Below are 10,621 nucleotides of genomic sequence, written 5' to 3'. Positions count from 1 at the left end.
ATTGTTTAACTGTGTATATAGAAAAGGAAGTTGCTGAAAAATTTAGCAGTGATTCAATCATAGATGAATTTAGTTCTATGAAAGAACGTAGAGCTCAATTTACTTCTAAGAAAAGATGTTGAAATTTCAAAGTATGTTAATATAATTTTTATCTTTTTTCAATTGAAAATAGTTACATTTACATTACATGGTTATATATATATATCTATTGCATAGGTGACATATTGGAGAGCATTTTCTCATGATGTGCAAATTGGATGGTTTGTAAATTGTAATGTTATAAGATATTTAATCAAAGGTTATTTTTTTTGTTAATTTTTGTTATGATTGTACCACATATTTATGAATAGACATATCTTTATAATTAAATTTAATATTTGATATTATTAGATGTCATATATTTAAATAGAAGAAAATTATTTTGAACATAATATATTAAAATAATTTTATTAGGAAAAAATTTTGGCCCCCCCAAAAAAAAATCCTGGCTCCGTCACTTGGTTTGACCTGATGCTAAAACTTGTTGCCAACTGTTAAGGTGAGACTCCTAATGAATCATGACGCAACACCTATAAACTATCTGGATGTCACGATTAACGTCCCAAAGCTGATCAACAGTCACAGACAGAGTCTGTGTTTTAGGGTCATGCCTGAAAACTTGAGAATTTTATAGCTACAACTCACGGCAAGCAATTACCAGAAGCCCAAAATAGAAATTTAGCATTAACCCGAAAATAGAAGAGGCAAGATTACAGCAAGGAATATACCTTGGGGATACTCAGAGCATCAAGGACAGCAAGGACGTCTGTGATAAAGTCAGCAAAATTGGCCTTCTGGGGTTCTGGCGGAGGGTCGGATAATCCATAACCTCTGTAATCAGGTGCAATGGCTCTGTAACCAGCCTTGGCCACAGCAATCATCTGGTGGCGCCAAGAGTACCATATCTCAGGGAATCCGTGAAGGAACAGAACAACTGATGGCCCACTTCCAATCTCAGCTACGTGAAGCTTTACACCATCGTCAACTTGTATGAACTTGTGTTGGATTTGATCCATTTCTTAAGATCCCAAAACGACGCAGAGAGGAACTAAAGAAACTTGTTTGATACTGTACTTCCAATTCTAAGGTTGCTTTCTTGTAAAGTTTTTGAGTTCCTGTCTGCTGCTTAGGTGGGAATAATTCAACTTTGGTGAGCTGAGCTGAATTGTCAGGTTGTCACCTACTTTGAAGTTTGGTTGCAAAGATAATATATTAAATAGGGATAATCTCAAAAACCTCCTTTGAGGTTTCTAACAGTTTCAGTTGGCACCCTCAAACTTTAAAAAATCTTACTTGTCTCCTTTATTTTAGTTTTTTTTTTAGTTTCATTTACAATCCAATTTAAAATATAATATTAAAAAATCCATTTTGGAAGAGTAAATTTAGTATCATTCCAAATTTGTCCTTTTGTTGTCTTACTTTTTATTACCAAAACTGTGAACATATTGATAACAAATGAAAAATAAGAATAAAAGGTATGAAGGTTTATTCTAATTGGATAAAATATAGTATTTTTTTAAATATCAAAAAGTTAATATTCGAAAGTTTATTGATGTTTTTGCAAGTTAGATAGAAAATATCTTCTCTTGAGTTAATCTAAGAAGTTTTATAATTTTTTTACATATTTTTGAATTTTCCAATTTTTTTAAATCAATGGCTTGAAAAGAAAAAAGATACTTATATATGAACTTATTTATATTGTTTTTAGGCTAGTGCAAAAAGGTATTCTTATGGTTGTAAATTATGGCAAGTTAGTTTTAAGAGCATTGTAAATCATTTATAATTTTAAGTAATTTAACATTTTTTGTTCAAACCAATGACATCAAAACTATTAAAGAGTTTTTCGATCTTATTATCAACTTTTGAATTTTTATTAAGACTATATTGATATTAACCAAAGAGATAAATTTAGTGTGTTCTAATAATTAAGAAATCACAAAAAAAGAACATATTTGGAATTTGTATTCTCCCTCTCAAAATGAGCTTTTTTAATATTATATTTTGAAATGGATTTTAAATGTTACAAAAAATTTAAGCTAAGGGAATCAAGTGAGATTTTTAAAAAGTTTGAAGGTGCCAAGTAAAACTGTTAGAAACCTTAAGAGGACATTTCTGAAATTATACGGCAAAATACGTCGTCGTGAACTTTTAAGGTTACATCTCTGCCCTTAAAGATGGCAAACAAAATTTTTTTTTTTTCCCTCTTAACTATTCCTGCTTTAAATTGGCAAAACTGACGTACTGCCAAAAAAAGAAAAAAAAAAAAGGTTGCATAACGTAAATAGGCAAACAAATATTTAGTGTTTGGATAGGGGATTATTTGAAATAATTATTATAGCTTCTTTTATAATAATGTTATTTACATGAGATAAAAAAATTAATTGAAAATTGTATTTGTGATATAAGTAAAATAACATTTGGGATAATTTGCCAATTTGACATTTAAATGGGAAGGAATGATTTCAGGAAAAGAAAACATTTTCTATGTCATTTATGTGTCTTAGTTTTCCGATCAATCCAACACAAACATCTTACCACTCCTTTTGGATCATTCCTTCCTAGGGACAGAGAAGGAAAACCAAACTCCACATCATTTTGCAACAACCAGGTTCTTGTAAGCAGATCCTTTTGTTATCATTGTTGCATCTCCTTCTTTTGGTGAATTTATAATTCAATTAAAGTTAATAAACATGGATAGACTAAAGAATAAATGGAAATGCTGATAATCTAAATTTTGCATTAACTCAAAAGTGTAAAGTTCGCAGGAAATTGAGAATAAGAACCAGACGTGCAGAAAATGATAATTTATTAAAGGATTTGTAGTGCAAACTACAACAATGGCAAAAGCTGAATGCCATGAGGTAGTTTAGCAGAGAAGTTGTGGATGAAATTGACAAGAAGAAAACACAAAATGTCCAGGACTTCAATATAGGATGACAGCAGCCAATGAACTTGAGAACCTTGGACAACAGGGCGTCAGAAATTAAGCCTGCTACCAACCACCTTGCATGTCCAGATCAACTATGGGTCTTGAGGAAATTGAGTATCAGCCCATTCACTTGATCTGGAAATTGCTCCTGAACAAAGTGGCTACCTTCAGGTACATAAACTGTCTTCAGATTAGGAGCAAAAAATTTTGTCTGTTCGCTTCTTATGTAGTCCTCCATTCCCGGGAATTTAAGGAAGTAATCTTTTTCACCCATTATCAGCAGTGCAGGAGCATCAACCTTTACTTCTGATGTATTGAGCTCTCTGTTTGCCCTACAAATAAAGTTATATACCAAATCAACCACTAGTTTTCAGAGAAGTGTGCACATTGATATATCTAGGACAATGAGCTACCCCCCACTGTTTTTGGCCAGCTTGTAGTGGAGTTGCTACAAGAGTTGCAAGCTACAAGTTGCAAACTTGGAATAGAGAATCATCACTGCAATAGTGGACACAAAAGTTGTGATCATGACTTTCAAAAATTGGGGTAAATGAGATTGTCATTTGCTACTCTTCATTGCAGGAGTTGCAGCAGTTCCACACCATGACTACTAGCTACTTGATAATCATCTCATCTAGGCAGTAGTATAAGAGTAACACATACCTGCGAATAAGAATATGCACTTGCAATGAATTTAAAAAGCGTAACAATTCTTTTACCTGTAAGGCACTTGTAGAGCAGTTTGGAATCCAGATTTGTCATATAGTGCACCGTAGTTTTCAAGATCTTCTTCAGTGAACCAAGAGGGTAAAGGAGTAGATGAATCCACCATATCCATTATCTCCTGATTTTCTTTAGCTATTGGTATTTCACTCCTGGAGAACAGGATATATATGTTGCGCACAACTGTTTTGCAATCAAACCGACCAAAATCTGCTTCTGCTCTTCCAGGTTCCTAGAATCAAGAAATCTTGTAAGATGCCATGATTACTTTCCTATTCTTTTAAAGAAAACTGAGCACGCTTACTGGAGATAACAAAGAAAGAAGTTGCTAGAAACAAAGATTGTTGTGTACCAGCCATCTGGACATATAAAAGCCTTCCGGAAGGAAGTCTTGCATTGGAGTGGGGTTTGGAGGCACAAAAGGTATGCCCAATGTTACAACTCCAGCAACCCTGTTTGGGTAGAGAAGGGCAAAATATTGTGCAACACGGGCTCCAAAATCTTTAGCTACGAGAAAAACCTGTGTATTCCAAAGGTATGCAGATTTGGCATTCATGTTCCACAAAACGAGCAAGCATCCAAATAAAGAAAGTACAATCACGTAACATACAAGGAAACATCAATTGAAAAAATCTCGTAATGGTATGCGCATGTGTGTGTATACATGTATGTCTGTATGTATGTATATATACAGAAATATTACTGTATAAAAGTGAAAGAGCAACTCCTTTTATATTATGCACTCTAGACGTTTAATGTCAACTTCACTCAAAATGGCAGAGCAATGAGTATGATAGCATATCTATCTTCTTCTTTCTAAGAAAGTCAGTCCCCAGTTGCATCAGATTAATGATTTATTCCGCGGATAAGGTACTTCAACGATTACTGTGCAGAAAATCTAAACTGGAAATGTAAGAAAGTCGTCAAGACCATGTTTGATTTGCATATTAGCAATATCATTCTAACATTCTTTCTCAAGTCCTTGTTCTTTCTTTTATTGTTAAACCATTTCTCAAGATTTATGGAAAATTTTGAAGGCATCTATACTACCATTGGGTCGACATGCATACAATTATCAAAGCCATGAACTGTTTCACTAAAAGAAATAATACCATGTTTTGATTTTCCTTCACTTCCTAACAAATTCAACTAGCAAAAGTTATCTAGCAGCAAATAGAGTTCAGAATATCTATATATAGAGCGAGAGAGAGAGCAGAAAAACACACTACTTCATAGCAGATTGTCGGCCGGGAATTGGGAAAGGGGAGAATAGTACCTTAGAAATGGCGAGAGCATCAAGAAGGGAGTCCAGATCATCGACAAAATCAGCATAGGTAGCCTCCCCGGGCACGGTTGGAGGGTCAGAGAGTCCATAGCCTCTGTAATCTGGAGCAATTGCTCTGTAGCCAGCCTTGGCCACAGCAATCATTTGGTGGCGCCAAGAATACCAGATCTCCGGAAACCCATGACAGAACAACACTGCTTTCGATCCTCCTCCAATCTCAGCTATGTGAAGCTTCAGACCGTTGACTTCAATATGCTTGTGCTGTATTTGATCCATTCCCACGAAACAAAACCCGAGAAGGAGGGGAGGGAACAAGAGTAAAGTGTGCTAAGTGTAACTGTTGTAGTCTATCCTGGAGTATTCGCTTCTGCAAGGCTTGGGCGTGCACTTACTCTTACTTAAAAGTAAGTGGAAAACAATTCTCGACGGGGTTCGGTGGGAGATTCTGTAACTTTTGGTCTTGTCCTATTTGGATCGCTTTGACTGATGGCTAGAAGAAAGGTTTATTTATTGTCAAATCATGGCCAAACACCTCGCGCCACGTCGCTGCTTTGTTGAGCAGCGTGAACATATTATTAGTGCCGGGATAATTGCAGAAACCTCCCCTGAGATTTCTAACATTTGCACTGACCTCCCCTCTAGGTTTAGAAATTGCATTCACCTCCCCTGAACAGTAACAATTCGTTGCAGAAACCTCCCTGACAGCTTGATGTCCCATTAAAAAATTATTTGTAGAAGTGAGATAAAACATTTCTTCCAATTTTGCCCTCATCTTGCTTGACAATTATTATTTGCTTGACAATTGCTTAGCTTAACTAATTATCTAATTAGTTAATAGTTAAGCTAATTAACTATTAACTAATTATCTAATTAATTAATTAACTAATTAACTAATTTCTATTTATCTAATTTACTAATTAACTAATTATCTAATTAACTGAAGTTGTTGTCTGTCTGAAACTAACAAACTATTTGCATGTTAAACTAATTAACTGCTTAACTAATTAACTAATTAACTAACTAACTGATTAATAGACTATTTGCATGTTAAACTATATGCAGTACGCATTACCTATTTAAAGTATCGGCTCTTTATGGGTATTTTATTTTCAAACATTTAATTTATGATAAAAACATCAATGTTTGTAAGTAAAATTCAAAAAGTGTTACAGTAATATTCTTACAAAAAGGGAGGGGCATAAGGCCATAAATTAAATATTTGAAAGTAAGAATATTGATATTTTTTGTAACACTATTTGAATTTTACTTACAAATATTGATATTTTTATCATAAATTAAATGTTTGAAAGTAAAATACCCATAAAGAGCCGATACTTTAAATAGGTAATGCGTACTGCATATAGTTTAACATGCAAATAGTCTGTTAATCAGTTAGTTAGTTAATTAGTTAATTAGTTAAGCAGTTAATTAGTTTAACATGCAAATAGTTTGTTAGTTTCAGACAGACAACAACTTCAGTTAATTAGATAATTAGTTAATTAGATAAATAGAAATTAGTTAATTAGTTAATTAATTAATTAAATAATTAGTTAGTTAATTAGTTAAGCAGTTAATTAGTTAATTAGTTTAACATGCAAATAGTTTATTAGTTTGGATAGACAACAGCTTTAGTTAATTAGATAATTAGACAATTAGTTAATTAGATAAACAAAAATTAGTTAATTAATTAATTAGATAATTAGTTAGTTAATTAGTTAAGCAGTTAATTAGTTAATTAGTTTAACACGCAAATAATTTGTTAGTTTCGGACAGACAACAGCTTTAGTTAATTAGATAATTATTAATTAGTTAATTAGATAAATAGAAATTAGTTAATTAGTTAATTAGTTAATAGTTAATTAGATAATTAGTTAATAGTTAATTAGTTTAACTATGCAGAAATAGTTTGATTAGTTAATAACTATTAACAATTAGATAATTAGTTATTAGTTTAACTATGAAGAAATAGTTTGATTAGTTAATTAGTTAATTAGATAATTAATTAATTAGATAATTAGTTAATTAGATAAAATAGAAATTAGTTAATTAGATAATTAGATAATTAGTTAATTAATTTAACTATGCAGAAATAGTTTGATTAGTTTAATTTGTTTAACAAATTAAACGTTGGTTTTGATGAAAGTACTCAAACCTTTCATCTGGTAAAGTCAAATCCAATAGGGGTACTCTAGTAATTTCACACACTTTTACCTTTTAAATTAGTTCCAACTTTTTTTAGGGGAGGTTAATGCAATTTCAAAATTGATAGGGGAGGTCAGTGCAAATATCAGAAATCTCAGGGGAGGTTTCTGTAATTATCCTTATTAGTGCCTCTATCCCAATTTATTTAGCCATTCAACTGTTAAAAAATAATAATTTGATTGTGATGTTTATATATTTTTATTAATTTTATTCTAATAAATTTAAAATTTAAATATAAATAATAACATACATATAATTAGAAAGAAGAGGTATATTAAAAAAAGAAATTTAAAAATATTTTAATTTTTTCAATATGATAAATATTTTAAGATATTTCAAGTGGCCGTTTCTTAACATGGACCATGAACTGCTTTTTTTTTTTGAAGGATGGACCTGCAATTGTTGTATACAACTTCTGTTGTTGCCGTAGTTGCGCTCATTTTCACCAGATCTAGGCTGCATCTACCTTCAAACCCTTTAACCAGAACCAACTGATAGCTTAGCCACTGAGCTTTGGCTACCAACTTGTTTGGATTATAGATTAGGGATTCGAACCCTACTTGTAATAAAAAAATTTAAAAGAAATATCAAGACACCATTTTAATTATCTAATCAGATCTATAACTAACTTTTTTCATAGATTCTTTAGACTCCTCCTCTATATAAAATATGATACTCCTTCTTCGTGTAAAATATGATAGATTAGATAATAAGAATTTTACGATTGATTGCAGTAAAAAAAAAAAGAAAAAACCACACTGTAAGCTTGCATGGTCTCTTGACAATCACAGTCCAAGTCACGGACTGAATCACATCAAATCCCATGTGCGTCCAAGTCACGGACTGTATTAGTATTAATTTGCTGACACCGCTGCCGAAACATTCCACCAGCTCCACTCGAGGATCCTTGGCTTGACCCTCATGCCTAAAAAGAACAACTTAAGAATTAATACTTACAATCAATCATGAATTAAAATCTATCCGAAACTAATAGGTATAGGGCTCACCCTTGTAGCAACACAATAACAAACGCAAGTAGTTTTCTATTATATTGCACATTGGTTAATATTTATAGCCTTAAAAGTTAAAACACAATGCAAATCTTTTCAGCCGGAATCCCTCAAATTTAAACAAGAAATTTTGATGCAAGGTAGACTCCAAAAGTGCCATATAGCCCATGTTTGCATGGTAAACCAAACAGCAAATATAGGACTCTAACAGGATAGCAAAGCGAGGAGTGAAAACACAACTACATAAGCACGTACCACCAATGGCACTTCAAGAGAAATAGGAAGACGCTTAAGAAACTTGCTTCATGGTTCAAGCATTGAATTACAATACCAACAGACTATTGGTACCTAAATTTGATCATGATGTTAATCTAAAGATGTGAAGCCTGTTGCACCAGAGGCACACGGGATCTTCAGTGCCACTTTTTCCGTGACAGTTCAGTGCCACGTCTATATTTATGCAAAGTGTCCTGTTTATTTAATTTATCATATGCTATTTATTTAAATTTCTTCTACCATCACGTGATAAGTGGAATTAGCACTGAATTTGGCACCGAACAGTGGCACAGAGGATCCCACTGAATTTGGCTCCCTCCGTAAGGGCTCTTGCAATCGAGGCCTCATCCGTGCAGCCATCGAGATATCCAGCAAGTCAATAGACGGCATGATCATAGAGTATATAGACATATCATCTTTACCATTCTTGAATACAGATTTAGAAGTTGATGGGACTTATCCCCGAGAAGTTGAGGCTTTTCGGGATAAGATCCGCCAAGCAGATGGTATTCTTTTTGCTTCCCCAGAGTACAATTATTCGGTTTCCGGACCCCTGAAAAATGCTATCGACTGGGGATCAAGACCCCCCAATGTTTGGGCTGATAAGGCTGCTGCACTTGTGAGTGCTGCTGGAGGTTCTGGTGGGAATAGACAACAATATCACATCCGTCAGATTGGAATTTTTCTTGATCTTCACTTCATCAATAAGCCTGAGTTTTTCCTCCGGAGGCCTTTAGCCCCGCCCCAGAAGTGTGATAGGGATGGTAACTTGATCGATGAGGAAATCAGAGAGAAATTGAAGGAGGTTCTTTTGTCTTTGTATGCATTTACCTTGAGACTCCAGGGCAAGTCGAAATGATGCATATATACTATCAATACCGTCTGAAATTGTATTTACTTTCTTCTTCTCTTCTGCTAGCTAGCATATCATTTCACATGGCCTAAAGAATACATTTTGACTCATTCCTGGAGTTCACAAGAAATGACTCACAGTATTTTGAAATATCTCTGACCCTTTTCGGTTTTCAGGGCATCATATGTTCTTTGCTTTTTAGTTTGTATTCCTTCTGGTGTGGACTACCATTTGGAAAATTTGTTCTGAAATTGCAAACGAGAATTCCATCCATGGGTGGTTGTAATTAGGTATCCTTCTTGGACAGAAACAAAGCGTATCTTATCCACTGTTGTGATTGTGAATGAATCCAATAAACTTTAGGGTTAATCACATTTTATCCCCTTAAAGAATATCCCATTTCTCAGTTTACCCCCTAATCTTTAATTTTGCTCACTTAACCCCCTTTAGGACAAAATTGCCCTTGCATTATTTTGACTTTTCATTTACCTTGTTTTCCTTTCTTTTATTTCTTTTTCTCTTTCTTCTTTATTTAATTCTTCCTCTTTCCCACAAAAATCTTCACCTTAATGATTGAAATTAAAAAAGAGGAATTGCAGAGATCTATCTTCTCCTTAAATGATTAAAAAAATATTCAAATCACTTTCCTAAAATACAATTTTTTTAGCCTTTCAATTCTTTTGATATTTCATCTTATGATATTTTCTTGAGAATAAAATGAGAAACTAGAAAGGAAAGAGGAAAATCCAAAATTAAAAGAATTGAAAGGTTAAAAGAATTGTATTTTAGGAAAGTTATTTGAATATTTTTTAATCATTTAAGGATAAGCTAGATCTCTGTAATTTCTCTTTTTTAATTTCAATCATTAAGGTGAAGATCTTTGTGGGAAAGAGTAAGAATTAAATAAAGAAGAAAAAGAAAAAGAAATAATAGAAAGAAAAACAAGGTAAATAAAAAGTCAAAATAATGCAAGGGCAATTTTGTCCTAAAGGGGGTTAAGTGAGCAAAATTAAAGGTTAGGAGGTAAACTGATAAATGAGGTATTTTTTAAGGGGATAAAATGTGATTAACCCTAAACTTTATGATCTTAGTAGTATTTGATCGACGTATATCTAATTCTCCAAACATGAGGGGAGCTCGTTTCAATTTCATAAATCCAGGGGACTCATTCCAAACAAGACAGAATTACTACCATATATAAGCCGGCCCTAAATTAATAAAATGGATAGGTGTTGTTTGCTTAAGACTCAATTATTTTTTAATTGCCCATGGGGTGGGGGGCGTATTTTACACACCAAAAGAGC

At 33.1% G+C, this 10,621-nt stretch overlaps 3 protein-coding genes across 3 annotated transcripts; 1 reads left to right on the top strand and 2 right to left on the bottom strand.

Moving 5' to 3' along the window:
- Positions 1-547: 547 nt before the first annotated feature.
- Positions 548-1,055, bottom strand: LOC113756773 (bifunctional epoxide hydrolase 2-like). Its single transcript, XM_027300314.1, has 2 exons — positions 768-1,055; positions 548-607 (listed from the first exon to the last, which is right to left on the bottom strand). The coding sequence occupies exons 1-2, from the start codon at positions 1,053-1,055 to the stop codon at positions 548-550; spliced, it is 348 nt and encodes a 115-aa protein (XP_027156115.1).
- Positions 1,056-2,828: 1,773 nt separating this feature from the next.
- LOC113761454 (bifunctional epoxide hydrolase 2-like) lies at positions 2,829-5,415 on the bottom strand. Its single transcript, XM_027304449.1, has 4 exons — positions 4,968-5,415; positions 4,044-4,211; positions 3,688-3,923; positions 2,829-3,300 (listed from the first exon to the last, which is right to left on the bottom strand). Exons 1-4 carry the CDS (start codon positions 5,250-5,252, stop codon positions 3,057-3,059), a joined length of 933 nt encoding a protein of 310 aa, XP_027160250.1. The 5' UTR covers positions 5,253-5,415; the 3' UTR covers positions 2,829-3,056.
- A 2,940-nt stretch (positions 5,416-8,355) lies between these two features.
- LOC113756763 (NADPH:quinone oxidoreductase-like) lies at positions 8,356-9,467 on the top strand. Its single transcript, XM_027300305.1, has 2 exons — positions 8,356-8,366; positions 8,750-9,467. The coding sequence occupies exons 1-2, from the start codon at positions 8,356-8,358 to the stop codon at positions 9,321-9,323; spliced, it is 585 nt and encodes a 194-aa protein (XP_027156106.1). The 3' UTR covers positions 9,324-9,467.
- The last annotated feature ends 1,154 nt before the right edge of the window (positions 9,468-10,621 follow it).

The sequence above is a fragment of the Coffea eugenioides genome, chromosome 2, assembly GCF_003713205.1.
Source record: "Coffea eugenioides isolate CCC68of chromosome 2, Ceug_1.0, whole genome shotgun sequence".
Lineage (NCBI taxonomy): Eukaryota > Viridiplantae > Streptophyta > Magnoliopsida > Gentianales > Rubiaceae > Coffea > Coffea eugenioides.
The sequence above is the reverse complement of the archived record's forward strand: the minus strand, read 5'-3'. Positions and strand labels throughout refer to the sequence as shown.

Coding starts and splice junctions, on each gene's coding strand:
- LOC113756773 (XM_027300314.1), bottom strand. CDS start 1,055: ATGGATCAAATCCAACACAAGTTCATACAAGTTGACGATGGTGTAAAG. Junction 608..767: donor ATGCTCTGAGTATCCCCAAG/GTATATTCCTTG, acceptor ACTGTTGATCAG/CTTTGGGACGTTAATCGTGA.
- LOC113761454 (XM_027304449.1), bottom strand. CDS start 5,252: ATGGATCAAATACAGCACAAGCATATTGAAGTCAACGGTCTGAAGCTT. Junction 4,212..4,967: donor ATGCTCTCGCCATTTCTAAG/GTACTATTCTCC, acceptor TGGAATACACAG/GTTTTTCTCGTAGCTAAAGA. Junction 3,301..3,687: donor GCTCTACAAGTGCCTTACAG/GTAAAAGAATTG, acceptor CTTTATTTGTAG/GGCAAACAGAGAGCTCAATA.